The following is a 25,972-nucleotide window of genomic DNA, read 5'->3' as shown; positions in this document are numbered from 1 at the left end:
GATTATTTTTAAAACATGTAAAACCACAGAGTGAAAGAGTTGTAAAATAGATAAAAATAACAAGACAAGAAAAGCTTCCTGCAGGAGTCAAACTGGGCTCTCTGGGATGGATATCCACCACCCCTCCTAAACAGTGCTCATTGTTGGTGGGTAAAGGTGGTACATAAACCAGATTATGGTCTCCTGAAAATGTAAAACGGCTGCATGTTTTCATGGCTGGTTTGAAAATAATCACCAACACAAGAAGCTGGTGTTATTTTCACAATATATTAAGTCATCAGTGTTTTCATCAGTTTACTGTTGTCATTGAGTCAAGAAAATACATTTATAACAGTCATTTAACAAAGTCACAGACCTCTTCATCAGAGTCTTCATCTGACTGAATCAGAGGGATGTTGGAGGCTCGATGGTTGGAGTCAGACGGGACATCATCAGTCGGTGTTTCATGAGTATCCTGAACATCTCTGCTTCTGTTGCAAAATGTACAAAAACTTACAATAAAATCAGAGTTCAATTTCATACTAGTTGTTTTTTTTCCCCCACAGTAAAATTATTCACCGAGTCAAACAGAAGTTATTAACTTAAGTGTGTTTAATGTTTTCATATAATGTGAACTCAGACGGATCTTCACACCTGATCTCTCTTTATTTGAGGTGGATGAAGGAGTGCAGATTAATTAGAAAACAACAAGACTGACTTACTCTGTTTCATCTCTGGCTGACATTCTGTTTTCTGGTTGCTCTGTGAAAAGTTCAGATGACAACATCATTAACACAAACAACATTCACAGAATTGATTTAAAGATTGATGCAGACGGTGATTTTACCTTTGATCTTTTTACAGAGCTTCACCAGGATGAATATTGCTGCTACAATCAAAATGGCTACAACCATTGAGGCTATGATGACTGCAACATTGGCTGAATTTTCTGAATAAGAAGAATAGATAATTGAAGACTCCCTGGATGCTTCAAAATGGTTTCTTCATAATTTTCTACATCAATAAGATCACAGTTATTACAGATAACTGACAGTTTCTTGCAAACACTTCCTGAGGTTCTAACTTGTTATTTTACCTGAACTCATCCTCAGAGAGATGTCAGCTATCATCGTCTCCTCAGAGTTACTGAGCTCACATGTGTATTTTCCCTGCTGAAGTGAAGTTAAGTCCTGTAGTGTGAGGCTGCCTGACTCTGAAACATTCTTCACATGCTGCCTCCACTCCTCTGACACTGTGGAGGTAACATCAGGACCAGCTTTGTTCAGGATGATCTGATTGTGGTTGAATATCCAGATGAGGCTTGTTAGAGAAGTGTTTGAGGCAGAGCAGGGGATTGTTGTTTCAGAGGAGCTGCCAATAACTGAAGCTGAAATAACACAGAATCAAACATTCAGCTTTTTTGGATGCAGTGACAGAAACTAAAACTAACACAAAATTGAAAAATACATTGTAAATGAAGAGAGAAATAAAGCTAAAGAACAGAATAGATAACAGGTTGGCAAAAGAAACCACATAATGTAATCAGTAGATCTCTGGTGTTATTGAAGCTCTGTGATGGTCACTGTCAGGTCAGAGTGAATGTCCTCCAGAGAACCAGTTCAGCTCTTTTTCTTCACTTTGATGGTGATCTAGTTGTTTTATACACACTGTAACTGACTCTGCAGCTTTCTCCATTAAAATGATTTAATGAGTGAAGACACGGTAACCCACCACATAAATAAAGTGTCATCATGACTTTATGTCTTCTTAAAATACTTACTTTGTCTAAACCAAGTAGCTCTCCTGCTGTTTGTTCTGGTGCTGACGGTGCAGCTGTAGATCAGATCAGTATCACTGTCTGAAAGTATCAGAGAGCTGCTGATGTTGTAAAGCTGCTGTTCAGTCCGTTGGACTGTGGTTATGTTCTGGAGGCTCATGCTGGATGGAGGGCTGGTGGACCAGGTGAGCTCAGGTTCAGGGTAGATCCAGTTAGAGCTGCAGGTGATCCTGTTTCCTACCTGATCGATGTTGACTTTACAAACAGGAGCTGAAAAATAAGAAGAGTTTATAATCTGAGTTAAATATATTTTTGATCTGTCAGTTCAACAGCTTTTTGTCACATTGCGATACAGATAACACACATAAAGGAGAATAAACAAGTCCCACTCCAGAAGTTAATGTCTTAAAACTAATCTGTGTTCCTGGAAATGAAGTTTGAAGTTGAAGAGAAAGACCTCTCATGACCTGAACACTATGTGGTGCATCACTGTAACTTCTCCTGCTAAATGAGGACCTATGAGTAAGCTAATCTCACTACTCTGCCTGCCAGTTATATAAAGAGCAAGCATTGCAAATAACTCACTGAGCATGACACTTATTGGCTTTTCACATCAGCTTATACTAAGCTCATCTTCAGCATGATGCTTGTGGCTCTACCTGAGCAAAGTGTGGCAGATATTCATCTGGAAAACACCAGCAGGCATATGGTAAGTTTATTTTCCAAAAATGCTACTTGGAAGTGGCTGAAAAGCTCAGGTGTAAAATAGAGTAGCCAGAGGGTGATGCAGCTGAATTTGTGAAAGTAACAGATTCTTTTAAGGGGACAAATGAGCTCAGGACCGGATACTTAAGATAAAGTCAGAGAAACACCAGCAGGCATATGGTAAGTTTATTTTCCAAAAATGCTACTTGGAAGTGGCTGAAAAGCTCAGGTGTAAAATAGAGTAGCCAGAGGGTGATGCAGCTGAATTTGTGAAAGTAACAGATTCTTTTAAGGGGACAAATGAGCTCAGGACCGGATACTTAAGATAAAGTCAGAGAAACACCAGCAGGCATATGGTAAGTTTATTTTCTGCCTGCTCTTGTCAGCGATTCCTTTACTCAAGCAAATGGGGCAGCTTGCTTTCCCAAAAAGCCTCCTGATCTGAAAAGTAATCAGAGAATCAGTGACCACTGAGACAGGGGAGTCAGCGTCAGTCTCTGCAGCGATGCGCTCCGGTTGGTCGTGCAAAGCCCCGGGGCCTGAGTGCAGGGGTTATTAATGAGATCAGGCTAAAGAGATAACTCATTAGAAAAATATATGTAAAGGCTGATAGACATGCATGCTTACATGAAAGTTTTTTTTTTTTAAATTCACATTCATCATCTGTGTTTTGAAAAGGAATAAATGAAAAACTCATGGACATGTTAACATTGTTAAAAAATGGGATTTCAGCAAAGGGGGCTTCATAATAAGATGACCTGCTCATCACACAGTTTGTGTTTCTCATACCATTCACTTTAACTTTGATTAAGGAGTCTTTGTTTCCTCTGACTGTGTTGCAGTGACATTTGTATCTGGCTTCATCCTGAACTTCCACTCCTGTCAGCTGCAGTGAGGCGTTTCCTCTGGAGATCTGATCCTTGAACAGTGACGTCCTGCCTTTGAAGCGCTGGCTCTGGTGTCCCGGTTGGTCCTGGTTGTTGTAGAATGAGTGGGCATGAGGGTATTCCGCTGTCATCTGAATCCAGTGGATGACAACATTCGCACCCCCCTGACAGCTGCACGGTAAGACACAACTCTCACTGAAAACACAGGACACCTCAGTATCTGAAACAAAAAAACACCCAGGAGAGATGGCAGAAATCTTTACTTTTTCAGTGCTGACCCTACGATGTACAAATAACATCATGACACATTCAAACACACCTCACAGCAGCATCAGCCTCTGGTATTAACTAGCAGCCTGTTAAAAACGACCACTGCCTCCTCTCTAAGTTCCACCATGTAACAGGATAGTCTGAATCTCCCAAAAGCCTCAGAAAAATCTACAAAATATTTTAACTAACACTTGTTATACAAGTGGGACACAATTATAAACCATTTAATCCACTCCACTTAAATCCGTTATCTAAACTCGCGATCCCATATTTATTATCCCCCTTTTTCTAATAAGAGACCCTGGAAATAAAGTTACTGCCAGGAACCGTGGGGACTTAGGACACAGATGCAGGGTCTCTTGGGTTCAGAAGGTTTATTGTAATAAACACACAGAGCAATGCAGGGCGATCTCCCGGCAGCGCAAAAGAAAGTGCTATGAAAACCTAAGCGCCCTCAGGAACTAAGGCAGAGGAGGAGCGCAGCTATGGCATTTACAAACACGCTGGGAGGAAAACAGAAATGCTATGAACAATAAAACAAAAAGTCACGCTCTCCTAATGAAGCGGATATGAACACAGGTCGCACTCTTAAAACAGAGGCACTATGAAACTTCAACGGAAACTCGAAACTCTTTTTTTAACGGAGGCAACTATGAAATGTTACAAAAAAACGAAAAACCGGAGGAAAAACAAAGCTATGAAACTTACCGTAGAGAATAAATAAACTAAGGCTATGGACGAGAATAATTTACAAACAAAATAGCACTGCAGGAGAATCGCTCACTGTAGGCTCGTGGAATCTGTGGCACATGGAAGACGACAAAGGGCTGGTAATGATGCTCGAACGCAGGGGAAACGCAGACTATTTGAACACATGAGGGCGCACGGGGAACAGGTGGAAACACTTGGGAATCAGGGAAGACAATGAGACGCTTGACACGGGAGGAAGGGCAAGGTACCTGAAACGAGAGGAGAAGATTTTTCAAAGTATAAAAGGAAATGACGAGACAAGACATGAATCAGAACGTAAATCGTGACAGTTACCCTGGAAAAGGAGACAACAGATGTAAGGAACTTGCACAATATCACACATATATATTCAGATATAAGTCTTTCAATGACTCAGTTACAGAGATAGTTTATAAAGTACTTCTAATCGGTGGAACCAAACCGGCGTTATAATGTGTGCTACTTTCACAGGACATCCAGCATGGCGTATCAATTTCCTGACGCAATCAACCACAACCACACTGTTCTTGAGTCATTACTTTTGCAAGTTCTCACAATGTTGAGTTGCATCTTTTGGGTGACACAAGACATATGTAGTTATAAGCAATGAAGAGCTTGACTTCCCCCAGCTCATCACAGTCTGTCAGTGTACACAGACCATAGAAGAAAAGCCCAAATCACTAACTGTAAAACTTTAAGGATGGCATGGTGTGATCATTTACTGTCATAAAACTCAGTGATCTAACGAAAGAAGTGTGAAACAGCACAACCCTGACACCTGCGCAAAGAATAACACTTTAAAGCAACTAAGAACACACGCAAACACAAACATGGTGTCACAATGCATGCTGGGAAGGCTCTGTGCAGCTACTCCCCCAACATGCTGCTTTATTAATAAATGTAAAGTGCTTTTTATGAGAGTTATAAAGACCTTTATTACACTAAACCATGTTTAACCCGATGATTTGAAGTTTAAAATGCAGCAAAAGTCTAAACAAAAAGCTTCTTTTACACGTTCAGTAAAAAGTTTGGACACCTTAAGTACCTGCTGATACTTTAAACATTAAATAAAATTAATAACATTAAATAAAATGAATAAATAATAACTGCAAAACCTTATGGAACCAAAACCATAAAGAAAGCACATATGTGATCCACTTCTTCCCTGTTGGTTTTCGTATTGGTTCAGTGAGCTCTGTGAAATTGAAAAATGGGTTTACAAAGTCTGATGAACAGCTCCTCCACATCACACCGAAAAGCTCTTTAAAAAGAGAACTAGAACAACAGCCCCTGCTCTACATCACAACCACAAGTTTTCCCACAAAGCTGCAGTAACAGATCAAATGGTCCTGATATGATAGTTGTTATTTCATATCTCTTTAGGTTTAATTTTCTTTTTAACATCCTATAAAACAAATCATTTTTACAGCCAACACCAACTTATCTTTAAAGAGAGACACCATTTTTATGAAACAGGGAAAATGTTTCTTTATAAACAGAATACATTTGAAGTTAGTAGAAGGATCATAGAGTCAAATATTAAAATGATCTTGTTATATTCAACAGTTTCTCTTTCTGAGGAAAGACTGAGTAAATATTTGCTTAGTGATGTGGCCGCAGCTGTTGGTCCAAACTCACCTGCTCTGACACGAATGATCATCCAGGGAAAACTGATCAAAAATACAGTATTGCAGATCCCGGTCATCCTCCTGTGACATTTCATGTGATGGTTCTGGGAAGAAGAAACAGGACAGCTGCTGGTACCGCTGTTTGAAAGCAGCGAAGTGTTGCAGACGGTGAAAGAGGCGTGGTAAAAAGAGGAAGTTAGATCTTCAGATGAGCAAACAATATGCTATTCACTGGGGCAGATACAGATATCCAAATAATATGTATAACTGTGTTTAACTGTAAAGTAAAGATTCGATATAATTAAGAAATGAAATATGACTCATTTTATTAAAGCAGACTTTAGCTATTTTAAAATATTTTGCACTAGTTCAGTGCAGTAAATCTTTGGGAAAGCCAAAACTCTGAGTGTTTCCTTCTCAGTGAAGTTCTTCTTTATGTTGAATGTGAAGTTCAAGACGAAACAATCACAATTACTGTTTTAAATCCGTAAAATGTTCAGGGTTTGTTGGTTTCAGTATGTTCATGGGTTTAATGTTCTAGTTTATCGTTTGCCTTTTCGTGTTTGGTTTCCCATTAAATTTAGTTGTTATCTGGTTATGATTGCTGTGGTTTTTGTTCAGTGCTCCGGTTCAGGTATTCTTAGTTCCTTGGTTTAGTTTCTGTTCTGTGTTTCGGTTCAGCTCCTGTTTGATTTAAGTTTGATTTAAGTTTTTTCTTTTTTTCTTTATTCTTTGCGTGTTCGGTTTTGGTCTCCAGAACTCTTTTTAGATTCTGTTGTAAGAGTTTGTGCTCTGTATGTGTAACGTTTAATTTCCCAGGTCCTCAGTTCTGTGTCTTCATAGGTTTGTTTGTATTCATGTTCATGTATTTCATATATGATCTGTTTAGTTTCTAGTTACTTTCAGTCCTCGTCTTAGCTAAAGTTTATTCTATATTATTCTATATTTAGTCTTATTCTTGTCATCACCTCTTGATGTCCTCAGTTGTCTTTGTTTCCATGCACATTTGTTTCCTGTTAATTACTCACCAGTTTGTTGTTGTCACCCCCGTGGTTATCCTAGCCTGATTCTTCCTCATGCTTACTTATTTTGTTTGCTTGGATCATCAAGTTGTAAGATGACATCATGTTGTAAGATGTCATTCAGATTTATTTAGATTTCATTTGAGAAAAACAATGAGGAAACTTTTGTTCACGTTTGAAACTGTGAAGGTTGCATTGATTTAAAGGTGTGCTTTCAGTGTTACTAAACTACATTTTAAATGATCTTTTTAGATTATGAAAAGCTGATAATATGGTGCTGGAATATCAGTTTAGTCTGATTTTAGTTAATAAAATGATTCTTTAACTTTAGTGCATGGTGAGTCTTCCTTCTGTTGTGGCCATGTGAGTCAGGTCAAAACAGATGTTGTTCTGTTTGACACCACAATGTGTCTTAAAGCAGGTTCACCATTCAGAGCCAAAGCTTTGTTTAAAAAGGGGGTCTGAAAGCTAACAACTGTCCACTTATATTCTCAGCATCTGAAGAAACTAAAACATGAATAAGACACATTGGAGCGGTTAAACCTCCTCTTTTTAAATGATTGACTTTGTCCTCATGGTGATTCATATTTTTTGAATAACATAATTGTTATGTTATGTTAAATATTGAAGATATCATCAAAAAAACATAAAAATATTGAATATTGGTGACCAGAACTGACATAAGGCTCAGCTGCTTGTGTCGGGTCAGTCGTTGGACTTTCAGTCTGGTCCTGGACACATTCTGTTAAGACTCCTTAACAAATATGATCCTCATATGAATTTCCAGGGAGTGCAGTTACAGGCATCCACGAGACCCTCAAAACACGAAATTCTATTGGTAGTGTCTGCAAAATATTCCAACTTTTTGGGCATGTTCAGCCCCTCCAAAAAAGCAATTTCTGAAGGAGAAGCAGAAGAAAGTGCTCCAGATAATCCATGATAGTGAGTCAAAACACTACAGTGTGTCAAAGAAGGATGAGGGACACAAGCAAGAAATAACGAAAAAACAAAAAAAAGTGAAGGAATTCCCACTCTTATAAAAGCAATTTATAGATAACAGATAAAGCAATAAATCAGGAAAAAGGCTAATTAAAAAAAGTTCCTAATATTTGTTTGTTAGCATCGAGCACATTTATAACAAAATCAACAACATAATACATCAAATATAAACATAATTCAGCAAACATTTGGTAAACTTTGGGTAAAATAAAAAAAAAAAGTATGCCAATTATTTCAAAGTCAACCCTATTCAAAAGAATGTGTCATATCTCAGAAAACCTACATTTCTCCCTGCTCAGAGATCTTCTGAGGTTGATCTTGAATCACTCTTAAGCTCAGACTAATGTTCAAAAGATTTTAAGTTTTCTTCAAGGATTCTAAGAAACTTTACCATAAATGTATTATGAAAAAATAATTAATGTACAAAAATTTAAAGGCTTCAAACAAAACACTGTATTTTAGTGTATAAAAAAGAACAAATAATATGAATAAACATAAAACGGGTGAAGGTAAAAAAAAAACCTGACCAAGTCTAAAACATGACAGAGCCAGTTTTCATTTACTACAATGTATGAATGATATAACAGCGCCCCCTGCTGGATTAAACGGCTCAAAAGAAAACCAGCTTACCGTAAACAGATAAAAACTGAGAAAAAACTCTGGAGAAAAGATTTTCAGTCATGATGTCTAAAATAATCAAAGAACTGTGCTGATATGCACAGAAAACAGTCTCCTGTGTCTGATAAGTTTATTACCTACTTATCTAAAAAACTCAAGCTGCCTTTGTTTCACTCCATCTCAGTTTATACAGAAGAGTAGAAAAAACACTCCATGCTTACTGAGCTGGAGTCTACTGGAAAACTAAATCAGTGCAAAAGCATTTTGTGGAGTAGAAATTTGTATTTCAGAGCCTACGAGCCACAATATAAAATCTTAAAATAATACAGGATAGACGTGTTTTAGTCTGTTTCAGTCTTAAAATAAATAAAACAGAAGTTCTTCTCAGACAGATCACTGTGGTTCAAAGTTCTGCTCATCTGTAACATAAAACACATTAATGCATCAGAATACTGCTGCTTTGTTATCAGTTGTTCTTATTAAATGAATTCCCAGTGTAAACCTGTAATCTGATCACAGGAGTCTTCATCAGAATATGAGGCAGGACGGTGAAGGAGAGTCCTCAGTCGAAGTCCAACAAAACCTCATTTATCAGAAGTCGGTTTGACCTTTAAGTTCCAACCATCTGTTAACATATATAAATATTTCACATCATGATGAAAACTGATCCTTAAAAATTCTTGAGAGCATTAAAGTCAGATTTAAAGATTTACTCACGTTTGGGCTCCATCTGTGTCTGACCTGCTGCTGTTGACTTTTTGTTTACCTGAAAAATGTCCAGATGACATCATCCACACAAACAATCGATACAGATTGATTTTTGACTGTATGATCTAACATTATTCAATATGCACAGCAGCTCTCCAGAAGCCTTTATGGTTTCATGACTTAATACCATCAAAATGTTTATCTTTGTGTATTTGGCTTACACACTCTCACTCTTAACTTACACAGGTAGGCAGGTAGGGTAAGGGGCTCTTGCCAAAGGACCCCTACAGGAGGTAGTACTTTTCATGCAGGGGATTTCAACCCAGGTCACCCACATGAAAGGTGAAAATTTTACCACTACTATTCAGTTTCATTAGTTCTGATTTTCTGTTTTGGAATATTTAAATCTGTCTCTGTTTAGTGTTGGTGAAGAAGCCCAGAGTCCCAGTCTGGCCCAAACAGGGACTTTGATGTTCCAACATCATCTGTGAGCTCATCAGATTCTTGTTCAGGTGTTTGTGATTCATCCCGAATCTACTAAATGGTGAAAGTTGTTGGCTGTGAACTCCGTCCTATTAAAAAAATTCAATCTGTGCCGCTTAATTTAGGTTGTAACAAAGCTCTAATGTTGGATATGAACAAGCATTTTTAATTTTTTATGTTTAAAGTCTATCATGGATCTACTTTATTTCTCCATATGTAAAACAAAATTAGAGGTGGAGTCATTTCATCTTTCACCTTTTGCTTTTTTATAAATAATTTCCAGTTAACACCATCAACACAAACAACATAGACAATGAAAACTTTTCATTGAAAAGTTAAGTTGGATCATTATTTTACCTTTTCTCTTTTTCCAGATGATCAACAGACCGACTGCTACAGCTACAGCTACAGCTGCTACAACTACTCCAATGATGATGCCTCCATCACTGACTGAATTCTCTGAAATGTCAGAAATGTCAGAAAACTGAAGTTTTTCTGGATGCTTCATGTTTTAATGACTATAAAATCACACTGATTTTACAGATAAATGACAGATTCCTCCAGTTCTTATATATAAAAACAGTTTTTTATGGTTCTAACTTGTTATTTTACCTGGACTCATCCTCAGAGAGATGTCAGCTATCATCGTCTCCTCGGAGTTACTGAGCTCACATGTGTATTTTCCCTGCTGAAGTGAAGTTAAGTCCTGTAGTGTGAGGCTGCCTGACTCTGAAACATCCTTCACATGCTGCCTCCACTCCTCTGACACTGTGTAGGTAACATCAGGACCAGCTTTGTTCAGGATGATCTGAGTGTGGTTGAACCTCCAGATGAGGCTTGTTAGAGAAGTGTTTGACTCAGAGCAGGGGATTGTTGTTTCAGAGGAGCTGCCAATAACTGAAGCAGAAATAACACAGAATCAAACATATTCAGCTTTTTATCAACAAATTCTGACTTAAGATCTCTTCTTTAATCTTTTCATGATATAAAAGTCCCTGAAATGACAGTTCCAGCATCTTCTACCCATCTATCCATCTCTCCATCCATTTTCTATCCCAGCCTGATACCTGCTGTAGTTAATGTAACACGTAGGTCTTTGGACTGTAGGAGGAAACTAGAGGACACCCACATACTGTAGTCTCTGAGAGAGACTTCTGAACTCTTCAGTCTGACTCATCAGAGACAGAAATGGTCTGAATGTCTTCTGAACTTCATCTAATCTCTGTGAGACTTTATCTGAAGATGATTAATGTATCTCTGCCTTAAGTCATTATCAATAATGCATCCTGCAGTAAATCAGATCAGTAAAAATACTCACAGATTTGTCTCCAAGTAGCTCTCCTGCAGCTTGTTCTGGTGCTGACGGTGCAGCTGTAGATCAGATCAGTGTCACTGTCTGAAAGTATCAGAGAGCTGCTGATGTTGTAAAGCTGCTGTTCAGTCTGCTGGACTGTGGTTGTGTTCTGGAGGTTCATGTTGGATGGAGGGCTGGTGGACCAGGTGAGCTCAGGTTCAGGGTAGATCCAGTTAGAGCTGCAGGTGATCCTGTTTCCTACCTGATCGATGCTGACTTTCCTGACTGGAGCTGCACAAAATAACAAAAAAGCTGCTCCATGACAAATGGACAAATTCCAGTTTGATGATGATCTCATTTCTATTTTTTCAAAAAGCTGGCAAGTTTTGCTTCAAGTTGCAGTGCACCTTCAAATAAAAAAAATTTGTCTTAATATGTGTTGGTGTTTTACTGAGTGTTTCTCATACCGTCCACTTTCAGGTTGATAAATGTGTCTTTGTTTCCTCTGATGGTGCTGATGAAGCACTCATATCTGCCCTGGTCCTGAATCTTCACCCCTGTCAGCTGCAGTGAGGCATTTCCTCTGGAGATCTGATCCTGGAACAGTGAAGTTCTGCCTCTGAAACACTGGTCCTGAAGTCCCAGCTGGTCTCTGTTTTGGTAGAAAGAGTGAACACGAGAGTGTCCCGCTGTCAGCTGAATCCAGTGGATAACTGTATCATCTCCACCCTGGAAACTACACGGTAAGATGCAGATCTCCATGACAACACAGGACAGCTCAGTATCTGAAACAGAAGGTGAAACCTTTGTTAGTGGAGACCTGCATCAAAAACTAACCTTGTTGTTGTGCAGTTGATTAAAGAAAAGAAGAGAATAACATGAAATGTTCTCTTCACATTTCTGCATCATGCTGACTGTCCTAAAACCCACAGAAACCACTGACTGTGACGGCTGCCAATGCAAGTGTTGCCCCAGATCTGCCGGTCTTTAGATGTGACAGAGTTTCCTCTATCATCCCTCTGGTTCTAGTTTTTATGCTTCTGTTTTTCACTCAGGAAAATAACTATTCTCATTGGCACCAGATTATATTTCATAAAATGTGGGAAAACTCAAAAGTATATAGTTGGGAATAAGGCAGGTCACAGAGAAAAAAAGATTTAATATAAAACTTATATTACATCTACTATATATTACTATATAAGACTTATTCCTCTGAAGGTTGTTTCTGCTGACTTGGAACTAACATTTAATCAAAGTCATCATTGAAATAAAAAAATATTTATTTTTTATACAAATTAAATGAGTGTGCAGTGTATCAAATTTGCAAAATTGTATCAGCTGATGTCTGCATATTCACATTATTTCCCTCATACATCTTACATTTAAAAATGTGATAAGTCATTAAATAACTAAAAACCTTTTGTTCAGTATTTTAGAGCCTGAATGTTATAAAATGAACTCCGACACTTACAAAAAGCCCTCTGACTGTGTTAAATCTGACAGAACAGACATGTATATTATATAAACATAGTTTAATAAAGATCTGTATTACATACATTTAATGAAATACACAATCAGAAATTAATCAGATCTACTGCTGCTGTAAAGATGTGGCAGTGATATTGATCAGCTCGTTACTTAAACATTTACATTGTCAGCTGCTGATATTATTTTTCTCTTTTTGTCATCTTTCCTTCCTGCTTCGGCTGCAGCTGGACTGTGATTGGTCAACTGATACCAGCGCCAAAACTTTTAAATAAAGGCGCGCATATCAGTCAGCTGTTTAGAAAGAGCTCTGTTTTTAGGGTTAGTTAAGCTAGATCACCAAATGATGACCTGGATATATTGATTTATACTGTGGTCATTAGAAAATTAGAGGGAAGCATGAAACATTTTGATAAAAGCTGAAGAAAAGTCTTCAAATAAGAGTTTTGGTTCAGGCTCATCTGCTCCTGACCTGGAAATCTTGTGCAGACACAGTCACGGTTATAACAAGTTAAAGTGAATCAGTGTCTTAACAAACATCTGTTGCACTAAAAAACAGAACCATTATATAAAGACTAGAACAACTTAATATGTCATCATGACAAAAGCTTGTTCCTATGAGGGGAAAGTTTGAAAGAAGCAAAAACATTGTGGCAGCAGCTGCAGTAATGAACATGAGACTCACCTGCTGAGGAGACTTTTATCAAGTAGAGAAACATCATGATCACCAAAAACATGGCAGGATATTCTTAACATTGTCCATATTCCTGTAATGTTTGATGTGAAGGTGCAGCACAGGTCTGAACAGACCGTTTTTGCTTCCTCTCAAAGGTAGAGGCAGTTATAATGGTCTGAGACATGCTTGACTTCCATTTGAAAGGGGCGGGAAGAACTCTACCTGCTGCTGATCAAAGATAAAGTTTAGGGAAAACATTTATTTTTTAACTCTTTAATTAAACTGTATTTCCCCATCTAAAAGATGCATTAAAAATAATGAAAATAATTGAATCAACTCTGCATAAAATCTTCAGCTGTGTGACAGTTTATGGACTTCACACAGAAATACAGTTTAAAGGTGTTTGTATTCTGCATGTTTTTCATGGATTTTAATACAATGATGTGATCATTCTGATCCATTTTCCATTAAGTTTTCTGTAATAGCAAAAGACTTAAAGAATTTCTGAAAATTAAAGCTGATGAAAAAAAATTCCTGAGAGAAGAAAAACTCCACATGTACAAACATGTCGATTACACGAGTTTCCACCCGAGACAAGATGATCTTATCTTAGATGTCATTAATCATTCTGTCTCTAAACAGTAAATCCCATCTAATACACACATTTTAACAAATAATAATCTAACTCAGTAAATCTACGTGAAACAATCAGCTGTGCTTGTTAAAGTTTTAATAAAAAACTTATGGACTTTAGCTTTGTTGTTGCTATTGTAGATTTAAGCAGTTCATGGATCTCATGAACAGAACAATTAACCAACACACAGTCTGTTTCACTCTCTCTGTTGGCAAAGTAAAGTTTTCATCATAACTGAAGTTACAATATTTCCCTCTTTTTTTAAATTAATCAAAAATGATGAAATTATGTCAATCATTACATTTTTAAGTGAAAATGTTTCAGTAAGTCTTTGGCCAACAAACAACATCTTGGGTGTATAATGTCTTTAAGTAGGACTCAGTTTCCATTTGCTAATAGTTTCTCTGGTGTTTGTGTATTATCATGATGGTCTGTTCAGTTTCAGTCATAAAACACCACAACATGTTTTACTTTTGCATGATTTCTGTTTATTTTTGGATTGATGCACAAGTTTGTGTTGTTTACATGGATAATGAACAATATTTGGATATAAAACTGAACCTCTTTACATGTGTGTGAGTAGAAATGTAACGACTTTAAAGCAGCAGTGCAGTTTAGCACCAACATTAGCAGGATTACAGTGTAAAATATTTCATTTGCAAGACCCATCATAGCAGATATGACACAACAGGGGTGTCCATTTCTGTCTTCTTATAATCCAGCCTTGTGGAACACAGAACTTTGAAGACAAGAAATAATGAATAAAATATATTCACAGAAGCTAAAACTGTGGCTAAACACTGTATAATTCACAACAACAACAATATGATTTAACACCTTATTAGCAGATAAGAAAGTAATGACAGAGCAGCTCCTCTTTTTGTAACAATCATTGAAGTCTTTTCTAAAACCAGTATTGCATTTAAAACACTTAAAAATCACATCAAGTGTTTTACCAACACATTTGTTCATGTTTACAAGATATAAGGTTTGTAATAAGTTTAATAAACTGTCTCACCTACACTTCATATCCACCGGATTTTGCACAAAAGCTGTAGAAACAGGTCATCCTGTATGATCCTGATGTGTGGGGCTTTCCTTCATAGCTGCACAATAAAATAATAATAGATATATGAATAAATAGTGCATGTCCCAGACCCAAAATGCAGTTTATAAGATGGTGAAGAGATGTTTCTTGTGAAACAGAATAAATTTGGGTGCAGCATACAATGAATCTAGAATCAGTGTTTCAGTAATTCAGTCACATTACAAAATGAGAAGTACCAGGTGTCATGACCCGTTGAGTTCTTTTGTTTTGAATAATGTTTTGTCTCGTCACTTCCTGTTTTATTTTGAAATATTAACCTTCCCTCTCGTTTCAGGTATCTTGCCTTTCCTCTTGTGTCAGGCGTCTGATTTCCACCTGTTCCCCATGTTCCCTCATGTGTAAATATAGTCTGTGTCTCCCTCTGTCCTGTGCCAGTGTGTTGTAACAATCCTTGTGTGAGTTCTTCATCCTAGCCTTACCAAGTAATCCATAGCCTTGAATTCCATGTCTGTGAATTTGTGCGTTCCCTCCAACAGAGTGATTTTGTTAAGTTTTGAACTCTAGTCATAGTCTAGTCTCGTTTAGTTTCATAGCCTGTTTTGGTTTCCTCCGTTTAGGAGTGATCTTTTGTTCTCATTAAAGTTTCATAGCACCTCCATTAAAGGAGCGTTTGCGCTGTGGTTAATTGTAAAGTTTCATAGTTTTTGTTTCGTGTAATGTTTCAATAGAGCGTCCTTTGTTTGATAATCACTTTAGAAGAGTGCATTGAGTTTATTTGTAATGTTTTATTGCTCTTTCTGTTTTACTCCTGGAGTGGAGTGAGTTTGGTTTTGATAAAGTGTTATAGTCACACTGGCCTCAGCCTAGTTATTAAGGTTAGTGTATCAGGATTTCACAGCCTCTTGATTTCTCTGTCCTGGAGACCCATAAGTGGTTTATTATAAAAAAACTGGCTTATTCTGAAAAGATCCTGCATCTGTGTCCTGTCGGTTTCTGACACCAGGAGGAAGGGTTGGTCACAAAGAACCGAATCACAGAACTGAAGTTGTTCTTCAGCAGCTCTCTGTGGATCAATCTTCTGCTCAGCTGAGCTGATACCCACAATTATTCCCACATCCACCTTAATTCAGATTTATATCTAAATTATATTTCATACAACAGGAAGAACTAAAAGTTTTTGCATTTTAAAATACTGAAATGTAAAATGTTAATGTGTAAGTCACAGCACCAACATTACCATGTAACTTTTTTGTTTCCAGTCATTATTGATTGAATTCAACTAATTTCCAATCCAGTCATTCAGTACAGCCACAGGACAGCATCAGAGTCTTCCTCAGAACATGTGAAGGTTCCCCATGAATCTGTGAACAACATGTACAAAACACACACACAAAAAGACCGGAAATACAAAATTAAGAAATACAAGGTGAGAGTTCAACTTGATTTATTAGCTAAAGAGCATGCCTTCATAAGATAATCAGGAAAACAACATTTAAATGTCCCACAAGGAAACGAATCAGTTTATGACATCAGTTTTCTCCTTGAACATGTAAACATATAAACTGTAACTCATACAGAGCAGCAGAGCATTTTAATACAAAACATTTACTTACGTTTGTGTCTCATCCGTTTGACCTTGAGCTGTTTTGTTGATCTGAGAAAAGTTTGAGGTCAGACATGGACATCAAAGCAAACAACAACCAGAATGAATGTAAAAGTCAAGTTGTATCTTTTTTACAATTTTTTTTTACTTTTTCTGTTTTTCCAAAACATCACCAGGCCGACTGCTGCTGCTGTGATCAAAATGGCTGAAATCACCCCAAAGATGATGCCTAAAACATTTGCTGAATTCTCTGAAACGTTAGAAGAATCAGATGATTGAAGGTTTCTTGGATGCTTCATGTTTTAATATCTGTATAATCATGCTGACATACAGATAACTGTTAATTCTTATGGTTCTAACTTGTTATTTTACCTGGACTCATCCTCAGAGAGATGTCAGCTATCGTCGTCTCCTCAGAGTTACTGAGCTCACATGTGTATTTTCCCTCCTGAAGTGAAGTTAAGTCCTGTAGTGTGAGGCTGCCTGACTCTGAAACATTCTTCACATGCTGCTTCCACTCCTCTGACACTGTGGGGGTAACATCAGGACCAGTTTTGTTCAGGATGATCTGACTGTGGTTGAACCTCCAGATGAGGCTTGTTAGAGAAGTGTTTGAGGCAGAGCAGGGGATTGTTGTTTCAGAGGAGCTGCCAATAACTGAAGCAGAAATAACACAGAATCAAACATATTCAGCTTTTTATCAACATATTCTAGACTTAAGATCTCTTCTTTAATCTTTTCATGATATAAAAGTCCCTGAAATGACAGTTCCAGCATCTTCTACCCATCTGTCCATCCCTCCATCCATGTTCTATCCCAGCCTGATACCTGCTGTAGTTAATGTAACACGTAGGTCTTTGGACTGTAGGAGGAAACTAGAGGACACCCACATACTGTAGTCTCTGGGAGAGACTTCTGAACTTTTCAGTCTGACTCATCAGAGACAGAAATGGTCTGAATGTCTTCTGAACTTCATCTAATCTCTGTGAGACTTTATCTGAAGATGATTAATGTATCTCTGCCTTAAGTCATTATTAATAATGCATCCTGCAGTCAATCAGATCAGTAAAAATACTCACAGATTTGTCTCCAAGTAGCTCTCCTGCTGCTCGTTCTGGTGCTGACGGTGCAGCTGTAGATCAGATCAGTGTCCCTGTCTGAAAGTATCAGAGAGCTGCTGATGTTGTAAAGCTGCTGTTCAGGCTGCTGGACTGTGGTTGGGTTCTGGAGGCTCATGTTGGATGGAGGGCTGGTGGACCAGGTGAGCTCAGGTTCAGGGTAGATCCAGTTAGAGCTGCAGGTGATCCTGTTTCCTACCTGATCAATGCTGACTTTTTTGACTGGAGCTGCACAAAACAAAATAACAAAAAAGCTGCTCATTGATTTATGATTCCAGTTTGATGATGATCTCATTTCTAAAGAAAATAAATACTCAAGCCAGCAGATTTTAAATGTGAAGTTACATAAGTTACACAATATCCTGTTTCCAATTACTGGGACACTATGTAACATGTAAACATGTCCATGGGCATCAATGAACAGAATACAATAGTTTTCAATTAATTCAAACAGCTTATTCTGTATAAAAAAAATATTTTAAAGGGAACTTGTCTGGCCCTGTGATGGACTGGCGACCTGTCCAGGGTGTACCCCGCCTTTCGCCCGATGACTGCTGGGATAGGCTCCAGCCCCCCCGCTACCCGACTGACGGATTGACGGTATAGAAAATGGATGGATGGATGGATGGATGGAACTTGTCTGTGTTTAAAAGTTGGGACAGGGCTTACACATCTGGACTGCAGCAGACTGCAGAGTTTAACACCAAAAATCTTATGATTTTTCCGGGTTCATAGTTTACACCCAACGAATGTTTTGGAAATATCCTTAAACATACAGTATGTGCAGAAGTCAGAGATGTTTACTGTCTCACTGAGCAGCTGCGTCTTGTTGCTGTGCAGATGTGCAGGGTACAAAGAGCACCAACACCATCCTGTTGCATGTTTAGACATGATTCGGTTCTCTGTTTCACTGACAGAAGCTGACATATCAGTTCTTGCAAGTTCTCTTCAAGTTAAATACCTGAGATCCTGTTTCCTACCTGATCAATTCTGACTTTACTTACTGAAGTGTCAGTTTTAACAAAGTTTTTCCAAATAAAGTGTTAGAAAAAGTTTTTTTACATTTGTCTTAATGTATTTGTTGGTGTTTTACTGAGTGTTTCTCATACCGTCCACTTTCAGGTTGATAAATGTGTCTTTGTTTCCTCTGATGGTGCTGATGAAGCACTCATATCTGCCCTGGTCCTGAATCTTCAACCCTGTCAGCTGCAGTGAGGCATTTCCTCTGGAGATCTGATCCTGGAACAGTGAAGTTCTGCCTCTGAAACACTGGTCCTGAAGTCCCAGCTGGTCTCTGTTTTGGTAGAAAGAGTGAACACGAGAGTGTCCCGCTGTCAGCTGAATCCAGTGGATAACTGTATCATCTCCACCATGGAAACTACATGGTAAGATGCAGATCTCCATGACAACACAGGACAGCTCAGTATCTGAAACAGAAGGTGAAACCTTTGTTAGTGGAGACCTGCATCAAAAACTAACCTTGTTGTTGTGCAGTTGATTAAAGAAAAGAAGAGAATAACATGAAATGTTCTCTTCACATTTCTGCATCATGCTGACTGTCCTAAAACCCACAGAAACCACTGACTGATTAAATACATTAATGATGATATTTAAAAGAATAGATTAATGAAAAATAATCAAAATTAATATGTTTTAGGAACAGTTAACATCCGAATGGGGAAGATCAGGAAGTTTTATCTGTTATACGCAGCATGACATACCACAATAATAAAGTTTAATCACGACACCACGTCTCAAATACTTACCTAGTTTATTCACAGTAGCTGTCCTTTTATTTCTGTGATTGCTGACGGTGCAGCTGTAGATCAGATCAGTGTCACTGTCTGAAAGTATCAGAGAGCTGCTGATGTTGTAAAGCTGCTGTTCAGTCTGCTGGACTGTGGTTGTGTTCTGGAGGCTCATGTTGGATGGAGGGCTGGTGGACCAGGTGAGCTCAGGTTCAGGGTAGATCCAGTTAGAGCTGCAGGTGATCCTGTTTCCTATCTGATCGATGTTGACTTCACTGACTGGAGCTGCAATATATGAATTCAGTTTGTGACTCTGATAACTGAGCTTTAAATAGATCACAAAATATTTGATCATTTTAACTGCCAGTGGGTTTAAAATCGTGTATGTCCCATGTGCACTGGTTAATATTTATATTATGTTTGAAGAAAAACTGTAAAACAGAGAAAAAATCTTATTACTATTATATTTATCCTGTTTTCTTGCTTTTTAAAAAAAATTAAAGTGTGATTCTCATACCGTCCACTTTCAGGTTAATAATTGAATCACTGATTCCACTGATGGCTCTGATGAGACATTTGTATCTGCCCTGGTCCTGAATCTTCACCCCTGTCAGCTGCAGTGAGGCATTTCCTCTGGAGATCTGATCCTGGAACAGTGACGTTCTGCCTCTGAAGTGCTGGGAAACCTGATTTTGGTAGTTTTCGTGTGAGTGGACAATAAGTCCTGATGTCATCTGAATCCATTGGATGATGACCTCAGAACCACCCTGAAAGCTGCACGGTAAAACACAGCTTCTCAAGACAACACAGGACACCTCAGTGTCTGAAACATTAGATAAAGAGAAATTAACTTTCAACTGATGATTAACAACAACATCTTAATCCAACAGAACTATTTTCAAAGGTCTTGGGACACTTTTATTAAAGATATTAACAGAAAGAGTCCTCTTATATCATAGTTTTCCTTTAAGATTTATTCAGTTAGTTAGAATGGCAGACAAAAGCTTATTTAAGGTGATGGAATCAGATTTTAAATGAATGAAAACAAGGACCAGTGTATCACACATTTGTTTAAAATAATATGAAGGATCCTCTGTCTTTAGACATTCAAAGGATATACCAAGCACCCAAAGGTGGTGCTGCAGCTGCTGGATGGAGGGAGACAGACTAACCAGGGACCTGCTTATAGAGGCCCAGCCCACAAGCTACAGGTGCCTGTTATATGGCTAATTGAGCTGAAGCTGAGAACAGAAAATACCACAATAAAGCAGGATGTAACACTTCCCCCACAAATATGGAACCTATCAGGTGGTACCACTCATGAATTCTTTGCAATTCATCTTCAACAACATTTTCTTGACCTCTCATTCAGTGTCTGTGTTATATGATGGCCCGATGCATTAACTTCTGGATGCTGTTATGCATGCGATGGAAATCAGTGCAAACAGCAACAGGTTGTAAAGAAGTGACATTGAAGAACCTTTCCAAGTCAGACGCTATCAAACGATTGGTTCATATTACTCTGAATTCTGGTGGAAATTTTAATAAGGCACAGAGTCAGTTATTTTCTGAGGAGATAAGATGCTTTTAATAATATCTTGCAAGGGAGAACAACACAGTACGAAGTACAGAGCTGCTCAGACTCTGAGGCAAAAACAATTCAGTTATAATGCAAATTGTTGCGTCACTGCTCCTTGGCTATAATTGAGCGTTCTTATCTACTTTCCCTTTCTAGTTACAGCCAAGTACACTGTCCCAGCTCCAAGTACCATCTTCCCTTCTGTCCTTAAAATGCAGCTTTATCATATAGAATTTATAAATTTATCTATAAATCATATAAATTATTTGGTCGACTCACAGATCCTGCCATTGTGATGGGCTCATAAGGGACTATCACCTGTGTGGAGTTGGGAGTTCTTTTTAGCCATTTTAATGTGTGAGTGGGAATTGGATTCACAGAGTAACTGTGTTGGGCTAAAGCATAAATACCATCAAGAATGAGGGACGCACCAGCGGTAATCCATTTGCTGGTTACGTCTTTTTTGTTTGTAGTTACTCTCATGCTTCTTTTGTCCCTGCATTGAATCCTGTGTTTAGATCTGGTCATTATCTGCGGTCTGTTGGTCTCTTTTTTTCCATCTTGTTTGTTTTCTCTGTTTAGTTCATGGTTTTCTGGCTCTTCTACATTTTGGCTTCTGTTTTCTAAGAAATCCCCTGTGTCTGAAAAATCTGCTTATTATCACTGCATAAATGTCAAGGACAGAGAGGCCATCATATAGCAAAAACTCACAAGGAGGAGAGGTGAGACAAAGAGAGCTGTCTATCAAAAAGGCATGTTATCTTCACTCTGATCATTATCTTCTCACTGGCCAAATAAGTCGATGACTGCATACTCATGATATATCCCAGGTCTCAGCACATGGAATATAGTAGAAGATTGCATGTGTGTGTGTGATACCAAATAAAAGGTAAAGGGAGGCAATCACTTGCTGGAGAACTATTGTGAATCTGCAGAGAGAAGGTTTGTGTGTTGTTCTCCCCTTGCAAGTAAAATACTGAGGCCTTTGAGTGATTTCTTGGTTTCAAGCCGTTGTCTGTGAGGGAATTTTCTAACACTCTGTCAAAGTGAAGCTGCTGTTCAGTCTGCTGGACTGTGGTGGTGTTCTGAATTCAGGGTAGATCCAGTTAGTCCAGTTACTTTGTTTGCCAAGAAAAAGCAGCCGTTTACAGAGCGTGGGATCAAAGTGCTGATCACAGAGGCTTATTTGGCTCATTTAAATATCACACTGACAGTCAATGCTTGTTTACTGTAACAGTGTATTTACTGGTCTGCATGAAAGATGGATCAGGCAGCTGATTCAGAACAGTTCTCTCTAAGACCAGAAAAGTGGATGATATCACTTCACTCCTGAGGTGTCCACGCTGGCTTCCTGTCTGACAAAAAAATAGAAGAGGTTTGCTTTCTGACTCCAGAGTTGGAACTAAACACGGAGAATTTTAATGGACCATATATGTGTAACAAACTCACCAAGTGACTGCAGGTCAGCATAAATTCTACTTTTAAATCAAACCTGAAGACTTTCAATTTCACCTCTGCACTTACTTATATCGATTCAATTCAACTGAGCAACTTTGCATATAGTAGCGAGCACATGATGCCCTCAGGAGGAAAGAGAAAAACAGGATGTGTTGGTATCTTGCAGGAGGTCATCTGCAGGTTATACACAGTAACACTCAATACAATGCATATAAGAATTATTTTTCCATTACAGAGTCCACTATGGAATGCCTGGTAACCCCATAGTCATGGCAAAGCTGGTCTAGAAAGGAACCCATGCAGCATCAACATCAGGAGAACCCAAGTGACTCCTGCACAGGTTTATGAAAAGCAAACAGCAGGGGGCGCACACCCCCATCCCACTCAGGACCACACATGAGACTTCCAGGACGCTGGCAGCAGAATGTTCACAAAGACACTGAATACAAAGCCAGTTCCCCGAGCTGTTTGCATAACCTTTGATAACCCAAAAGTAGAGTAAAACTTCAGCGATTCTAGTCTCCGAGTCTACAGTAAGCCTCAAATGGTTCCTCCTCAACAGGAGTCGAAAGTAGAGGTGAAGGAGTCCATTTGTTTAGTTTTCCTTCTAAGTAGCATACATGACAAGTACAAAAATACTCAACATCTGATGGGTCATTTTCAAATTGTGTCTTTGTTACCCCTCATACATTGTTAAAATATGAAGAAAATGCTTGATTGTTGTAATTGTTTGTACAGGAAAATGCCTTTTTGTGACAGTTTAAAGGTGAATCAAAAGACAATTTTAATTCTGGGGTGCTCTGTTTTGACAAAGAGCTTGTTACATTCGGTTCCTTGTTCCAGACATACGACTGTCCACAGGAACCTGTTTCTGTCTCTACACCTGTTTTAATCTGCATCCTGTTTGCAAGAAACTCCAGAAGTAAAATCAGAGGCTGATCGGGCCATTTCAAATGTCATTTAAAAAGCCTTTCAATCAAAATATGGAGCTGCATAGAAATATTTGTAAATAGGAGTCTCACTTAAAACTCACCCTCTCTTGAGCTGGAAATCTGATCCATGTACAGTCATGAGTACAACAATATGAAGTGATTTCGTGTTGTAACAACCAGCTGTTGTATAAAAACTAGAACAACCTAACATTTACATGTAATAATGACTTAAACATCTTGCTATGAGGGGAAAGAAGCAAGCAAAGCTGTGTGATCATGTGGCAGCAGCTGCAGTAATGAACATGAGACTCACCTGCTGTGGAGACTTTTATCAAGCACAGAAACATCATGATCACCAAAAACATTGCTGCATATCCTGTTCATATTCCTGTGTTGTTTTGTGTGAAGGTGCTGCACAAGTGTGAAAAGACTTGTCTGATTCCTATAAATGATGAGGGCAGTTATTATGGTCTGAGGCATGCTACAACACGCCCAACACAAATTTGAGAGCAACAATTATTACTGCAGCTGAGAAAGGTATGTATGTAGAAACTGAGCTGTCCTGACTGGAACTGTAGAAAACAAAAGCAGTACATGTTGCAAGTCAGCTTTATAACCTCAGGAGTACAGAGTTTAAATTAATACCCAATGACCTGTTTCCAAACAGTTAACTTGGGGACATGTTAACCTGTGCAGGAACATGTTAGAATAATAGTTGGGACAAATCTGACGAGTGTGAACTGCATCAGAAAAAAAATAATGATCAAACTAACTTTTTATTTTCTTTTTTTTTACGTTTGCAGTATGATTCTATGTTTTAAATGTCAGGGTTTGTGAAACTTGTCTTGGTTTTTCTGTTTTCTTGTTTCTGTTCTCGAGTCGTGGGTTTGAATCAGAATTTATTCTGTTGGTCTTGTCTTGAGTCGTCTTTTTTGTTTGTAGTTAATCTCATGGTTTCTTGTGATTTATTTGTCCTTGAGTTCAGTCTTTTCTCTGTAATAATTTCTTAGTCTTTTGTTCTGTGTTCTTCGTTGAGCTTTATTTTATCAGTCCTGTGTTCAGATCTTGTCATTACTCCTAGAATCCTGTTTCCCAGGTTTGGTTCTTAGTTCCACTTCTGGTCTCTAACTCAATCAACTGCAGCTGCAGCCACTTCCTCTTTAGCTACCCTCAGTATATCTACTCCTCTGTTAAACTCACTCTTTGTCAGATCCTTGCTGTTGCTATCCTGAAAGTCGTTATCTGCAGTCTGTTAGTCTCTTTTATTCCATCTTGTTTGTTTTCTTGGTTTAGTTCATGGTTTTCTGGCTCTGCTGAGTTTTTGGCTTTTGCTGTCAAATATCCATTTTCCTACAGCCTGCTGATCCCTCTTCTCCACCACCAAACCGTAACGGTGAAGCTGCTGTTCAGTCTGCTGGATTGTGGTTGTGTTCTGGAGTTTCTTCTTAGATTTAGGGCTGGTGGACCAGGTGAGCTCAGGTTCAGGGTAGATCCAGTTAGCCCATCCTCTGGTGCCTGGGATATTCCCCGGTGCCCCCTCCCCGGGCTCTGGGTCTATTTGATGCTCACTGTGTGCAATTTAGTGGCTTAAATTGGGATTGTATCTTATTACTCTGAGTAAGATGTGATACAAATCAGGAGGGAAACAAAATAACTAATCTTTGGTAAAGAAACTAAGATAAAATATCACTGACCTTTTTGTGACATGTCACTGTATGTGAATCTGTGTACTTTTATTCACTGACAAATTTTAAAAAGTGCTGAAATGAACTTGATTTACTGGTTTAGATGCAAATTATACTGACCCAGCTCACTGAAAGTAGCTCTCCTGCTGTTTATCCGAGTGCTGACGGTGCATCCTTTAAGACATGATGGAAAGAATTCAGGCCCACAATTCTTTGCTGCTGTAACTTCCAAAGCAATGCTTGATTGTATTTGTGTGGGTAAATATGAGAACAGGAGGGTGAGTGTGAGCTGCCTGCGACAACACTTCATTTCCCCTTTGAGTTGTTTTCTTTTCACAATGCCAACAATGGCAATAAAGTAATATTTAATGTTACAGTCTGCCGTTTAATGTGATATAACCTCTATTAAACAGCATGATAAGAATGAATTAGACAAAGTCTCGAAAGCACATTTTGTAGAATAATTATTGAACATCTGTAGTTTCAGTGCTCATCTCATGGTTAGTCCTGATGAACTTTTCCTGACATCTTTCCTTAATTTAAAGGAAAAGAGCAGAGGAAAAGTTTATATGAGGGAATGTTTCGACTATTCAACAGTACCTGAGAGGAGAAAAGTTCCCTGAGTGCACAGAAAAATACATTTTTACACACAACTGAATCTTTTTAAACACAACAACGGGCTTTTTGGATGTGAGGATTTCAGGAAAAGCAACATAAAGTCAGTGAGATAACAAATAATCCTGCTATCAAATAAAATGAACCTGATAAAAGATAACAACACACCCCATTACCTGTACAATCTCATCTTTTGTTAAAGACTCATGAAGCACAAAGCGAATGATGGCAACCGAGGGTAAAACAAATGTTATTCTATCAAGATGTAACAAGATTTCCAAAGATTTATCAA

General features: G+C 38.3%; 1 protein-coding gene across 1 annotated transcript in view; it reads right to left on the bottom strand.

The window, feature by feature from the left end:
• Positions 1-797: 797 nt before the first annotated feature.
• The window catches only part of LOC140285017 (CD276 antigen-like), a 46,579-nt gene continuing 21,404 nt past the window's right edge, over positions 798-25,972 (bottom strand). The window contains exons 2-7 of the mRNA XM_072379072.1: positions 19,929-20,234; positions 19,430-19,696; positions 11,567-11,884; positions 11,124-11,390; positions 1,076-1,366; positions 798-928 (exon numbers count right to left, since the gene is read on the bottom strand). Coding sequence (XP_072235173.1) covers positions 798-928; positions 1,076-1,366; positions 11,124-11,390; positions 11,567-11,884; positions 19,430-19,696; positions 19,929-20,234 — 1,580 coding nt within the window. The remainder of the gene's footprint in view (positions 929-1,075; positions 1,367-11,123; positions 11,391-11,566; positions 11,885-19,429; positions 19,697-19,928; positions 20,235-25,972) is intronic.

The sequence above is a fragment of the Leuresthes tenuis genome, unplaced genomic scaffold (genome assembly GCF_036924035.1).
Source record: "Leuresthes tenuis unplaced genomic scaffold, fLeuTen1.0.hap1 SCAF_24, whole genome shotgun sequence".
NCBI classification, from domain to species: domain Eukaryota; kingdom Metazoa; phylum Chordata; class Actinopteri; order Atheriniformes; family Atherinopsidae; genus Leuresthes; species Leuresthes tenuis.
The sequence above is the reverse complement of the archived record's forward strand: the minus strand, read 5'-3'. Positions and strand labels throughout refer to the sequence as shown.